The sequence below is a fragment of the Pseudorca crassidens genome, chromosome 8 (genome assembly GCF_039906515.1).
Source record: "Pseudorca crassidens isolate mPseCra1 chromosome 8, mPseCra1.hap1, whole genome shotgun sequence".
Classification (NCBI taxonomy): Eukaryota; Metazoa; Chordata; class Mammalia; order Artiodactyla; family Delphinidae; genus Pseudorca; species Pseudorca crassidens.
The window spans coordinates 84710996-84726153 of NC_090303.1; the positions used below are offsets into that span (position 1 = coordinate 84710996).

Here is a 15158-nt window from a genome sequence, read left to right on the forward strand (position 1 = left end):
TTTTAGAAAGGAACTGAAATGTTGGGCTAATGCAGTGATCAGCTTCAGAAGCAACACCCACGGCTTTCCCCCTTCCTTGTTGAGGCAGACCAGCCCCAGCAGGAAGCTGTACTGTCTGTGAACTCCAGACCAAGTGGGTACCCTTTGCTCAGCATTAGTTAACAGGGTCTAGAGGTTTGGGCTGAACAGCAACACAGGAGCCATACCTGTTGATCCACATGGGGGTAGGCGGGGTCCTCCAGGCTACAGGACTTCACAGAACAGATGGTTTTTCAAGGCTCTGGTAGAGAAGCCTCAGAGCCAGCCCTGTTTATAGCCAGCAGTCACCTGCCACTCCAGGTATAGGGGTAGGGCTCTTGTAGGCAGGGCCTCTCAGTTACTACTGCCTACATATGACAATCCCTTCCCAAACTAACCCAGTCACCTGCCTCGTAAGAGAGTCTCAGTTAAAAAAAAAAAAAAAAAAAAAAAAAGCAAGCCATCGTCTGCTGCTCAGAGGAGCCGGATGAGTAGGGAGGGTGTTCTAAAATATCGGGCTTAGTAATCATGGGGGCTATTATCTTATTGATCAAGGTCCAGCCATTTGCCAAGGTATATACACATTTTATTTAAAAAAGTTTACAGTTTTCATTATACACAACTATTAAGAGGTTATAGTCAGAGGAGGCATTTGTCCTGTTGACAGAAGTGCCCACTAGATCATCACAATGCAAGGTAAAAGGTGGAAGGGAGGAGAGGGGGCAAGGAAAAAATAAGTGATAAAAAGCTTAGATTTCAATTAAGGGCTGGTAAGTCCCTTTTATCTCTTCAAGTATCACACAATATGTACCAAATACAATCAGTAAATAATGGCCATTTCTTCCCAAGCCCACGGCCAAGATGAATATTTGCTGAATTAAGAGTCCTGGCCCTTCCTCAGGTGAGTGGAGAAACTGCATACCTGAGGGTTTACTCTCCCTTCCCCCCAAGGGGCCTCCACTCCATTCAGTCCCTAATGGAATCACCAAGGTGTTCAGTGGCCAGAGAAAATATGAACATGGATTCAGAAGTCCAAAGAAATGCAGGTCTTTGAGCTCAATCAGAAATGATTTCAGTCAACAAGGCTGTGAACCCAGTCAGGAAGTTGGTGAGATGAATAAAACTCTAACTTTTGTTAATGGCTTTCACTTTTCTAATTGAGTCCCTAGAACACAGAAGGGTCACATGCCATTTAAAGTCAAACACTAGTTCCCAGAAAGTTGGTATCTAACAACTTCACCACGGGGGCTAGCAGAGGATCTGTCTTTCATGATTCTCAGCCATCCCAATAGGAGGCCTAATAAAAAGCAAGTGTCAGGCCAAGGCCAACTAGGGCTTCAGGGAGCCTTGTGAGGGAAAAAATTCCTTCGAGGGGAGACACTCTTCTGGAGCTTAGATCAGCCAGTTGGCAATTAGAACAGCTTTTGGAGTGGAAGAAAAACGTTAGGTACTGGAGAGAGATATGGCAACTTCTGATAATTATCTCACTAGTATAAAACGCTGGTTGAAACTGCACAGCAACCTCAAGTAGCGCGATACAACTGAAGACAAAAGAGCAAATACGCCAGTGTCTAGGTTGGCTACCTTAAAACGCAACCCACGAGGCCCCGGTGCTGGGGTGGCTGGAGGGTAGCGGATTGCAGGCTGCTGTGGTGCAGCCATCTTGCTTGTTGGTGTTTGGCGAGAGCTGGAGCTCAGTCATTTGAACAGGGGCAAAGAATGGCTTGCGCTGGTAAACCACAAGCAGGATTTCAAAAATGATGGGTACTAAAGAAGGGAAGGGAAGGGAAGGGAAACTGCCAGAAGCAGCTCTGACCTACCACCACCACCTTTAAAAGCAATAATGTGCAGCCTTTCTGAGGGGCTCTGAATGCTTCTCTGAGTGTTATGATGGGACAACGTGTAAAAGCTTTTGGTGTCATACCACCCCCTGCTCCAGACTCACTCTACCATCTACTACTGGGGGCCCAGAGTCCTCAGAATCACAGCCAGGCCCTCTTCCAGCTTCCTCTCCTACTCCTACCTCTCCCAGGCACAGGGAAGGGACGAAAAGTTAGTGTAAGAAGGGATTCTGTTCAACATATCAAAAGTCAATTTCCAAGTGGAGAGGAAAAGCTCCACACAGAGCCAAAAACATGCATGGGATCAAGGTTAGTGCCCAAAAAGGATAGACTTGCACAGAATGAGAGGGTACAGTGTGATCTGAGCAGCAATTTCCAGGAGCTTCCAGTGCTAGCAGAGAAGCCTAGTTACACCTTTATCACACAGACTTGGATGGGCGCGCACACACGTGCATACACACTGTAGCCATACTCAGATCTGCTTCTTAACCCCTGCAACCTCCAACACATCTTCATTTGGAAATTCTGCACCAACAGATTCCTAGTGCTGGAGTTCTCGATCACAGGCAAGCTGATGTCTTTTGGTTAGAGAAACATGGATTTAGTCAGGGAGCAGAGCTGTGGCACTGCTCACATACCATCCCTAAACTTGGTTCTACTAGTTTTTGTTTTTGTTTTTTGACAAGATTAAAAGCAATTATTATCTGGACATTATTTTCTTTGAAAGGTAATTAGAACACTATTGTTTATACAATATTGAAAAAATACAGTTTTTTATTGTTTGAACTCAAATCACCACCCAGCACTTTAAGCCTACCCTAAGTCGCACCTACAAATAACGGTTATAGCACAAGCAAACTGCTAATTCAGCAGGTAAGCAAGTTAGACAGTGCCAGCAGAGACCCTCCCTCCCCCAAAGTAATGAGAAGACAACGTGCTAGATAAGAGTTAAAGTACTCCATTACATGTTAAATAGTTAATACTACCCTTCCAACAAGCCACAAATGCTAGATAGATAACTCAGTACGGTTAACTAACCACAGCCCTACATAACTGCACTTTTAATTTTTTTTTTAAAAAAGAAAACCTTTTGCTTCATGCCCGTAATTAACATAAAATAAGTAAATTCTTTGTTTTTATTTAGGAAAATAATCATGCTAAAAACAAGTTGTACTTTATATAGATTTTCAAAGAAAAGATTGTGCTTTTTGAATAAAAAAGATAGGGTATCTTCAATCTCATTGACTCAAATTTTGCAGAATATAGCACTTATAAACTAAAAACACACAGAGAGAAGGATTAAATTATCCCAGTAGGACATTCAAAAATCATCTCGAGAAGATTTCAGGATTGGCTAATTTTGCTATTGTCCTACTGGTTGTGTCAACCACCCCCCCACCCCCCCCACCAGCTAATGTCTGAAGTTCTCCAAATTCAGCAGGCAACACTCAGATCTGAAAGAAACTCTGCCAGCAACCTGGACATATGGTTAGCTGAGTAAACATTTGATTAGCAGGCATTTAAACTGATTTCCTCTTAACACATACAGGAGAGAAAATTCTCTTCCTTCAAAACCTGTTCTACATCATATTTTTGAATCCTTTCCTCCTATTCAGTCTCACTCTGAAAAAAAAAAAGCTGTTTGTTTTTCCCATGTAGAGTCACTTTGGGTACAAGAACCTTTATTTGTTCCAATTATTACTCATTTTAAATTTAGAATGTGAGTTGGGTCTAAAATACCTATTTCCCACTCCCACGAGCAGACGATGATCAGGCTGCTGCCAAGAGCAGCAGCAGAAGGGAAAACAAAATCAAAACCTGAATGAGAGTACCCAGGAGTCACAGCCACCAGAAGGGTCTTCTTCCCAAGTCTAATGGTCCACTGAGTGGCTGTCCAAGGAGGAGGCCATCTCTTGGTAGGTGAAGATTAAATTTGCAACCTAAGCACAATGCACACACACCAAAAAGAAAAAAAAAAAAAACCAAACCCCACAACCATCCTCAATATAAAGCTCTGAGTCCAGGGTAGCAGTCTCACAGTGGCCAACAATAGGATGAGGATGTGACTCTGCACGTGTTGGATGAGAGGAAACATCTTCCCAGTCACTTTTCTCTTCCTGTCCTGTCCTCTCAAAAAACAGGTTTGGATTACAAATTCTACCCCCAAGAAAAAGAATCAGATTCAGAAAACATTTCCAAAAGGTTCTCCAAAGCAAAACACTTGTGGCTGCAGGGCCTGGTAGCGAGAAGGGCAGGAATCTACATATAAAAATGTACTTAAAATCCAAGTCAAAAAAATTATTAGCTCCCTGTTTTATACTGTTACTCCACAGAAATGGGGCCACCTAGGATGCACAGGAAGAAGCAGCTCTGATTCTGACATGGCTGGCTCTAAATGCTCCCAAGCAGGGCTTTTCCTCCCCAATTTCTTCCTTTCCAGTTTGAAAAAGTACTATTCTATCTTCACATCCAAGAGCTGGTTGGTTTGGTTTGTTTCTTTGGAACCGTCAATAAAAGAAGCAACTTTTTCCTGTTATTTTTACTCATGTCTATCTATCAGAGCGGCTGTTTCTTTTGACAGTTCAGTAGCACACAGGCTGACTTGGCTAAATGGACTTATGAATGCATGCATTCGGACTGCATATTGCTACCAAAATGGAATGTGGGAATATGCTATGCACCTCAGGTTGAGAAATGACCAAGAAATCAAGATCTAAAGGGTGATATATAATATATATATATCAATGCTATTATTCATAAAAACCTTGTTTAGTAATAAAAAAAATTGCTTTGTTTAAATATGAATATTATAGTCTGCTTCTCATGGTTAGGAAATAATAGTCTTTCTGAAAAGCAGGTGCTTTTTTTTACTACAACTCCATATCCTGGGCCTCATCTTCCGAAAAGTCAGACATAGAACTCTCCGATGAGCTGTCTCCGGTGCCCTCTTCCTGTTCTTTCAGTGCCTCCTCTGTTGCATATTTCTGGATGTACTCTGCACAGGGGGTTGGGATAAAAAAAACACAAGGATAGTGAGCAGGCAGGCATGTGCTTCAGCGACCCCAAAGCTGGCAAGTCCCAGGGAGGTTCAAGCTTTCCCTATTCGGTTTGGGAAGTAGGGAACAGACAATGACAAAGATGACAGTTATTATAGTCACTAAAGCTAAGGGGAAAATTGTGCAGGGAGGTGTCTTTGGAGTTTATGCATTTCACCCTCTTAGTAAGAGAGGCAAATTTGAACACTTGATTTGCAGGGGAACAGATACACTGCACCACCATGCTAGATCTTCTTTGGGCCATTACCTCCCACGTGGATGTGTAGAAGACAGCAGAGCACCCTGGGCCTCGCCTGCAAGGCTCAGGAAGGTCGGCAGACGTCCAGGACAGTGTCTGGGGTTAACCAGGCCCCAGTTTTCCAGCCAGGGCGCTCCCACTCTCTCCTTGTTGCCTACTGATATGGCTGCACTCCTCCAAACTTGATGGACGGGGGAAATGTAAACCTCACATTTTCTTTTACTTTCTATGTTAATAAAACTATTCTCCCCCCAGATAGAACAGGACTAGTTATGATTCCATAGTAACTTATAAGGAAATCCCCCATCATTTTTAGATTTGCAGTTATATAATTACAGTCAGCCCAAATCTATTATTTTAGAAATACATTTTAGTCTAAACAGATCCTGCCTGTCAGGTTTTTGAAGCAGCTGGTGAAGACAGTCTCTCAATCTGCTCAGGAATGAGCTGCTACCTGGGGACACAGCTAGCCTGAGTGACTTTACCACCTATTAACTTATTTACCTGAAGATTTATGATGCTATAGCCTAGGCTGTAGCTGCTAGCTGAAAAAAATGTTAAGAACTGCTGAATACACAATTAAACGTTTTCCTAAAACTCTAGGTGCAGATGGTTTTTCAAGTAAGTAGCCTACACACAATATGAAAAGACAGGACAGAATCCTATCCAGAAAAACACATCCTCACGTCTGAATGCTTTGTTTTTCCTCCTATGGAGTTGCAGGGACTAGAAGAGAAGGTATATGGGCCAAGTCTGAATGATGCAGTGCAGGGCGAGCTAAGATTATTTTCTATATTTTCAAAGGGCTGTTAAAAAGGAAGAAAGAAAGAAAGAATGAGTATGTGACAGAGACCATATGTGGCCAAATCTGGGCCTTTACAGAAAAAGTTTGCAGGCTTCTGACTTACACCCCTACAGATTCATTGGAGCAAAATTTTATGCTGAGATATCAAAAGCCCCTGGCTAGGTAGGAACTTGCCTTCATTTTTTTGAGTGAGAGAAATGTTTACTGAAGTCTTAGAAATTGTATTTTTATTCTCTATTGGGTTGGCTTTTTCTTCCTTTGTAGAAAGAAGTTGCTGCACTTTGGCACTGCTCTTGGACACTGTAAGTCGACACTATCAGCCTTCTTCAGTATATTCAAGGAGACCAATGTGTATTAAGTGCTTACTGGGATAAGGCCTTTCAGGAGATAGAAAAATGAAGAGCAAGGTCACTAATGAGCAGGAAACACAGACAAAGATAAAAGCAGTTAGGGGGTTAAGTGCCATCAGTGGGAAGCAGGAGGAAGGGACTGTGGCTCCTGAGAGCCAGGAAAGCAGTATCTGCACTGACCCTTGAAGCAGCTCTGGCAGCTGCAGCATAGGAGACGCCACTCCAGGGGAAAGGCATAGACAGCCTCGCCGAAGCACAGGGGAGAAGGAAGTGGCTGGGATATTAAAACACATTAAGAGAGAACTATATTTGTTTTCTTTCTTTTAAAAAATCTGAAGCAAGTAAGGCAAAATGTACAGGTTTTGCTACAGTTGGATAGTGGGTACGCAGTTAAGTCACTCTGTTTTTCTGTATGGTTGAAAACTCTCCCTGAAGAACTAAGGAAGCAGATACAGTTGGGTATCTAAAATTCATCCAATTTGTGCGTTACATATTGATATATTTAGAGGAGTAAAGGCAAAGATGTAGATCACACACAGTAACAGAGAGCCCTGAATGGCAGGCTAAGATGCCACTCAGGGAAGGTTTTTGAGAAGTGACATATCTTTAGACAGCTCCAACGGTGCCCCATCCTACAGACAGTCCAATATTTCTTTTTTCTTTTTTTTTGCGGTACACGGGCCTCTCACTGTTGTGGCCTCTCCCATTGCGGAGCATAGGATCTGGACACGCAGGCTCAGCGGCCATGGCTCACGGGCCCAGCCACTCCGTGGCATGTGGGATCTTCCCAGACCAGGGCACGAACCCGTGTCCCCTGCATCGGCAGGCGGACTCTCAACCACTGCGCCACCAGGGAAGCCCAATAATTTACAAGATAAAATAGCACCAACTAAATATGAATCATGTTCACGGTAAGAAAGGTTACATACACTGACCTCAGATGTCAGGCGTGGAAACTGACTACCTGGAGGGGATTATCTAAAGCGGTAAGGGGTGAATTAGCTCCCTAACGGGTGGAGGAAGGAGAGAGGGGCCGAAGGACCCAAATCTTATGAGAATGATCACGTTTAGGAATGGAACGAGAAAAGTTTTCAGAAAGGTAAGGGGTAAAATACCAAAGCTGCAGAGAGGAAAATGGGTCATGAGAAAAATCCAAATGATTAAGAAGACAGGAGGACTTTCCTGGTGGTGCAGTCGTTAAGAATCCTCCTGCCAATGCAGGGGACACAGGTTCGAGCCCTGGTCCGGGAAGATCCCACATGCTGTGGAGCAACTAAGCCCCTGCGCCACAACTACTGAGCCTGTGCTCTAGAGCCTGTGAGCCACAACTACTGAGCCCGCCCGCACGCCTAGAGCCCGTGGTCCACAACAGGAGAAGCCCCTGATCGCCGCAACTAGAGAAAGCCTGCATATAGCAGTGAGACCCAATGCAGCCACAAAAAAAAAAAAAAAAAAAAGAGGAGAGAGGAGGGGAAACAAACAGCAGGACTCCTAAAGGAGTCCACAGAAACAGATAAAGGCTTCCGACATGGGGATACCTTTGAGTATGGGGGTGGTGGGTAACCAGGAAGAGAAGGAAGACCAACAGTGCTAGGAGGAAGGATAAATGGAGAACAAGATCATGTTGGTGGGGGGACTGGGTCCGAGAAATAAGATCTCTTATTTCCTGTAGGAAGAAACAAAGAAAAGATTGGCGGGGGCGGGGGGGGGCCCCGATATATATAGAGGTAGGAAGCTGGGGTGAGCTCAGGTCTGATAGTCATGATCTTCTCAGATTACTAAGGAAGTGATAGCCAACACTAATGTTTCAGAAATCTAGAGCCCCCTAAGCTAGAGCTTGCTGTTCAAAGATAAAAACGTAGGTTAGGTTCCTTTTGTAACTGGGACTATAACAGATATGTACTAAAACAGGAATAGTGTTAGAGGCATAATGAATACAAGAACTATAGAAATATGCTCTGCACAGAGATATCTGTGGGTTGCAGACACTGTTAAGTGATTCTTATGTCAAAGTAAGACAGTCTCATAACAGAATTTTATCTGGTTAAAAATGAAATACATGTTTTCTTGAATTATGTTTCTTTGGCTATGTCTGGTTACATAAATTAGATATTAATTTGCAAAGCACCTGAGACCTAAGTAAGTTAATTAGAGTAGATTTATTTTTACTTTATCTCAACAAAAAGTACCAAACAATACCCTACGAGACCAGGGAAGAATGAGAAGACGAAGAAAAGGAAAAACTACTGTTCAACAAATAGGCCCAGATGCTCACATCCTGTCTCATACTTTCATATTTAAGAGTGAAGACCTATGCATTCTGGGCTCTCATAAATTATTTCTACTGCCATCTCCTGCAAATGTACTCAGAGGGGCTATACACTTTGCAGAAGCCCATGTTCTGAGCTGCTGTGCAGATGAACGAGTCAAGCTAAAAATTGGGTAAATACCAATGCCTGCCATTTGTTAAGAAGAGTAGGCTTATTTTCATGGACTTTGAACTCCTCTCCTTTCTGGTGGAACTTTATGTATCTAGACTTTTCACTATGAAAGTTCTCAAACATACACAGAAGTAAAAGGACAACGTGGTGAATGCTGGTAACCCTGTGTGTAGCTTTAGCTGTTCTTTCACAGCCACATTTTCATTTTAATGAAATTCGTGTCCCATTAGCCTGTAAACTGAGAATGGGAAAACAGGATCCTAAATCTTAAAGGATGAGCTAACTAGTGCTACCACCATTTGCACATTTCTAAACTTTAATAGCACATTTTAAGTTTTAATAGAAAAATCCATAGCACCAGGGCACTGGGGCCAGGTATCTGCAGTAGAAATGTGCCTTCGATGTAAACTTCCCAAAATGTAAGCAAATCAGTATGGGACCAAGAAAAGAAGCCAGTTGGGTAATTTTTATTCAACAGGTAAAATGATATAATAAAACAAAGTCTAAAGATGAATTTGGTAATTATTTCCCAACTCCCAAAGTTAACTGCTGTCCTGAAGGGCCAGGATGATTCCATTTATAAACCAATGTGAGACTATGCCTTTCAATTAATACTTTACTCTCCAGTCCAATTTTCTAATTTTCTAAGACAAGAGGAAGCAAATGAAAGCAAAGGTTCTTTCATATAGGGGGTCACAGGGATTTCTGGCAGGGTTATGTCTACTTACCACCCAACTAATAAGTCACCCATTTCCTCATCTTTCCTTTTTTGCTTTCTCTCTCCTTTCTTGCTGAAACCTCCAGCTTTCTAAAGGTGTCTCTGACCCTTGAATCTACAGAGGCTAGTGAGCTCTGCTCTGGCCCACAGCTGTCTCTTTTTAGGCCTGAGAAAAATTACGAGTAACTAAGAAGGGCTTTTAATGATCAAAACCTAATAGACTTAAGTTCTTCTGTCTCAAGGCTAAGCTATTTGCCTTACCTTTAATTTTCTGCTTGTATTCTTCTGGTCGATGGAGGTACATAGCTGCAGCGTCACCATTGAGAGGATCTATGGGGTTGGGATAGGCCAACAACTGGGGCAGGAAGGACTCAAATATATTGGTAAGATCTGAAAAACAAGCAAGAAATATATCATGCATGGAACAAGCAAGTTCACCTAAAATTCACTTGAATTCAGTAGTCAACATATTTAACTACACTGATATTTTTTCATAAAATAGTGGTCCATTACATGTGACTTATATATTCCTTTCAATACCAATTTTTAATTTTAATTTGAAGAACCAGGTACACTTGGTATTCTCTTTGAAAGGCAACTGTCCCAATTCGAATTCACTCCACTCTGTAAACTGAGATTTTGGAAATACTACATGGTTTATTAAAACTTGTACCCCAATACTGTACAGCACTCTACATTCTTACAAAGCAAGCAGTTAATTTCTTAACATCGCCATTTTCTACAGCTTTGAAAATCCCCACTCTGAAAGTATTCAAGCACCAGATCTTAAAAGAACTGAATACAATTATATAAGCCTTGACATTTAATTCAATTCTCCTAACTTCTAATGGAGGTAAATATAACCAGTTTTTCAATTATTCTAGGTAATGAGGGTAGGAACCTATATGAATCACTTAAAATCATAATCATAAGACAGATAAGTACCAATTTACTGCTTTTATTAATAATCATTTTAATAAACATTAACAACTCCCTTCTTACTAGATTCAGCACAAGGTGCTGGGTGCACATCTACATACACAGCAAAAACAACAAAAACCCTGCAGTTACCTAGTGTTTTATAAAGGAAGTAGGGCTTGAAAACCTGTAAAATAAACCACACATCCACATAACTTCAGAGATGCTCTAACTTCCATTCTATTCGCTGCTCAGTTAGCAGACAGTGAACTGTGGAACCTTAGCGCTTCCATCTCTCTGCCCACTCTAGTTACTCATCACGTTTTATTAAAAACATTTCTGTTTCAAGAGGGAATAAAGTATAGTAGCATAGAAACTACTCTTCAATTTATTCTGCTTTTCTAATGGATTTTGTTTTAGAGTGAGTGCTCTCATGCAGTATTGTAAGTGAATGTTTTGTCAAGCCATGTCACTTTAGATTAATGATTCTCAGCCAGGGGTGATGTTGCTTCCCAGCGGCCACTTGGCAATGTGTAGAGAAATTTCTGGTTGTCACAACCGGGTGGGGGAAGGTGCAGGGGTGCCACTAGCGTCTACTGGACAGAGGCCAGGGATGCTGCTAAACATCCTACAACACAATGCACAGGATAGCCCTTCACAACAAATAATTATCTGGGACCAAAATGTCAATAGTGCTGAGGTTGAGAAACCCTGGTCTAGATAAAAGGGGTCAGCAAACTTTTTCGTAAAGGGCCAGAGTAAATACTAATTTAGGCTTGGTGGGCCACATCTGGTCTGTCACAGCTACTCAACATTCAGCCCTGCCACTAGCACAGAAGCAGCCATAGATAATAAACAGATGGGTGTGGCTGTGTTCCAATAAAACTATACACAAAATCAGGCAGCCAACGTTTGCTGACCTCTGCTCTAGAAAATCCTATGAGAAGCAGATCATCCTTGTCACTATAAGGTAAAAAAACTGAGCAGTCAAAAAAAACCTAGAGCTGCACTATTCCATAGAACTTTCTGCAATGATGATAATGATCTGCATCTGCTACCAATACGGTAGCCATGTGGCTACTGAGCACGTGAAATATAGCTGGTTTGACTGTGAGGACTAAATCTTTCATCTTTAATTCTAATTAATTTAAATTTAAATAACTACATGTGGCTAGTAGATCCCATATTGGACCACTCAGGTCTACAGAGTGATATATGGACTGTGCTGGCTGTACTTCATGACAGCCAGCACAGTCCTATCCTCATGCACCAGATACTAACACAGAGCAGGTTTACCTTCAACCCCAAGTTAGGGACTTGGTATTACTGATAAGGCCAACTTTCCAAAGAATCACATTAAAGTAAAATTCCCACGTACCAGGAAACAAATGCAGAGATCCTTAATCAAAAAAGCAAAACAAAAATGATCTTCCAACATAACCCCAACCATCCATGGCAGGATTTTCACTGCTGTTTTACATATATATGTTTTAAAGGAAGCAACATATTTAACAAACCAATAACTATTCATGGTACAAAATCATTGAAACTATTTGTAAAGGCTAAGGGACAGAGAAAAATGCTTATGTTCTAATGCTGAATAGAGAAAGTCTGTAAAATATTATGTTCTCTAGAATTACAATGATGTACACAGTATGATGCATAAAAATATTTTAAAAGTTATGCATAAGAATATTTTAAAAGTTATGTTGGACTTCCCTGGTGCTCCAGTGGTAAAGAATCTGCCTTCCAATGCAGGGAACACAGGTTCAATCCCTGGTCAGGGAACTAAGATCCCACATGCCGTGGGGCAACTAAGCCCGTGCACTGCAACTATCGAGCTTGAATGCCTCAACGAGAGAGCCCGTGTGCTGCAAACTACAAAGCCCATGCGCTCTGGAGCCCACACGCCACAACTAGAGAGAGAAAACCCGCAGGCCACAACTAGAGAGAAGCTCGAGTGCCACAACGAAGAGACCACGCACTGTAATGAAGGATCTCACAGGCCTCAATGAAGATCCTGTGTGCCCCAGCTAAGACCTGACATAGCCAAAAAAAAAAAAAAAAGGAAAAATTAAAAGTAAATAAAAATTTTAAGAAAGTTATGTCAAAGCAAAAGGCTTGTATTTTCACACTTCAAATGACACTTTACTTTTTTTGCCTTTAAAAATAGTATTTGCATATAAATGTGTCCTTTCTACTTTTGCATATGTTTGAAACATTTAATAAAACATGGAAAGTCTGAAAAAAATTTTCCTCTCTTTATCCTTAAGTGGGTGGGTTATCAAGGCAATGGTAGAAAATGCTAAAAGGTAAGCAAATTAAGAAGAAAAGGGGTGTGAACCCCAAGTTTTACAAACTGAACATGATCCCAAAGCAGAGTTACAGTAACACTAATAATAGTAACAGTAATAGTAATGGCAGCAAGAGTTTACACTTACACAGCCCTTACTACAAGCCAGGCCCTGTAAACACTTTACATATACACTCTTTTTTTTTTTTTTTCCCGGTACGCGGGCCTCTCCCGTTGCGGAGCACAGGCTCCAGACGCGCAGGCCCAGCGGCCATGGCTCACGGGCCCAGCCGCTCTGCAGCACATGGGATCCTCCTGGACCGGGGCACGAACCCACGCCCCCTGCATCGGCAGGCGGACTCCCAACCACTGCGCCACCAGGGAAGCCCCTATATACACTCTTAATTTCACTACAGCCAATGAGGTAGGTACCATTACTATCTCCATTTTGCATATGGGGAAAATGAGGCACAGAGAGGTTAGGTAACTTGTCCAAGGGGCTGGGTTTCAAACCTGGGCTTATGCACTACACTGCTTCTGTTAGTGGATGAAAGGAACACTGTCTCAACCATGATGGCAAAAGCTCCCCACATCTCTGCATCAAACTGTATACCTTCAGAAATGGCCACCCTCCTCCCCAAAGTTTTTCTTTCTCACGTGTTCAAGGCCAACAGGATGGTCTCTAAGCAGAGAATGTTCAGGAGTAAACTGGGGGCCTCTCCTGCCACATCAGCATTATTGGTGCTGCCCCCAAAAGATTAACAGCTGAATGTTCCTATCAAACAACAAAAAACTTGAAAAAAAAATAAAGTGCAGGTTTTAAGTTCAGAAGCACTTCAGGACTTGAGAAATATTGCAGACAACATGTCTCATAACTAGGTGTTTCATGTGTTCCAGGAAAAGATTTTATACCCCTCACCATTACTTTTAAGTTTTTCAAGCTACCAATAAGTGGCTTTGCCTATGTATTTGTTCCAAACAAATAAAAGAACCCTCAATTAAAAAAAAAAAAAAGAACCCTCAATTATTGGTTTCTCCTTTCCTGTGTCTACTGTCTTCCGACATCAACATACTTTTGATCCATTTTACAGATGTGCTGAGTCACACCTCTAAAACAGAAGAGCAGGAAAGGAAAAGTACGCAGCCCAGTTTTGGGTAAAGATGACAGCTTTTGAAGGCCAGGATGTTGTTGCCATGGCCATTTTAAAGCAGTAAAGTATTCCTGAAAGTGGCTAACAGAATGACTACCATTGAGAGGTTCCTCCCCAAAGAAATATCTCTCAAACATGCAGATGTGCACAAAATCTTCTTTCAAGATAAATATTCTAGCAGAAGAGACATAAACCATAAACCAAGAATGAAATAAAGATACTCATCTTTGGAAAAATCCATCATAATAAAAATTTTTCCCCCTAGAATTGTTAATAATATAAAACATCTATCAGTTCCAAAGTCTTTTAAAAAACACTGACCTTCCACTTTTTGGAAGGGAGAGAACCAGACATGGATCGCACAATCTAGAGATTACAGTCAGGTGCCCCCATTACTGGATACCTAAATTTTTTTTTTTTTTTTGCGGTACGCGGGCCTCTCACTGTTGTGGCCTCTCCCATTGCAGAGCACAGGCTCCGGACGCGCAGGCTCAGCGGCCATGGCTCACGGGCCCAGCCGCTCCGCGGCATGTGGGATCTTCCTGGACCGGGGCACGAACCCGTGTCCCCTGCATTGGCAGGCGGACTCTCAACCACTGCACCACCAGGGAAGCCCTGGATACCTTAATTTTTAAAGAAAGTCCCAAGAACCCTGATAAGTATGGTCTACCATGAGCAAACAGCTCTTACTTTTGCCTTGGACTAAATCAGCACTTACCAAAATGCAGTCCATTAGGACTGATTCTTCAACCTGATCTTACAGTATTAATGTTAACAATATTACAACACTCATAGTTCAGCTTAGGCACATAAACTAATCATTTATATCCATATTTAATTTTTAAAAACACTCAAATTATACTTATCTCTCATCAAAAGCAGCATTTATCCCACTCAGTCTACAGCAATGGTTCTTGGGCAAGTCTAGGTCCTGGTTGTTCGTCCATTAAAATTACCCACAGGGTTTTTCAAAATATGCATACCTACTCCAGGGCTTCTGATTTAGGATTGGTTAGCATCTGCATGTTTGTGATACGTGTGCAGAAATGCACTACCTACTCTACACACTCCTAACCCCAGAGACCAAATGGGAAGAGCTATGTGCTTGTGGGTTCTCTAGCTCAAGAAAATGTTTAGGTCTTGACAGCTAAGCTGCTGAAGAGGTTCTAATTTAGTAGCCCTCCCTGACCCTTTCATTGTCCTTTTTCTGCACACTGCTGTCACCATCATTCACTCCAGGTGGAGGTATTCCAAACTATAGGTAGGAAAGCAGGTCTCTTCCTCTCTGCATCTCAATTTCTTCATCTGCAAAAAGAGAATACTGCAGCT

The 15158-nt window shown here is 42.0% G+C and overlaps 1 protein-coding gene across 2 annotated transcripts in view; it reads right to left on the reverse strand.

Annotated features, from left to right (window-relative positions):
- Window positions 1–582: 582 nt before the first annotated feature.
- The window catches only part of UBE2H (ubiquitin conjugating enzyme E2 H), a 100233-nt gene continuing 85657 nt past the window's right edge, over window positions 583–15158 (reverse strand). For both annotated transcript variants that reach the window (XM_067746997.1, XM_067746998.1), the window contains exons 6-7: window positions 9729–9857; window positions 583–4854 (exon numbers count right to left, since the gene is read on the reverse strand). In XM_067746997.1, coding sequence (XP_067603098.1) covers window positions 4730–4854; window positions 9729–9857 — 254 coding nt within the window. In that variant the 3' untranslated portion in view covers window positions 583–4729. The remainder of the gene's footprint in view (window positions 4855–9728; window positions 9858–15158) is intronic.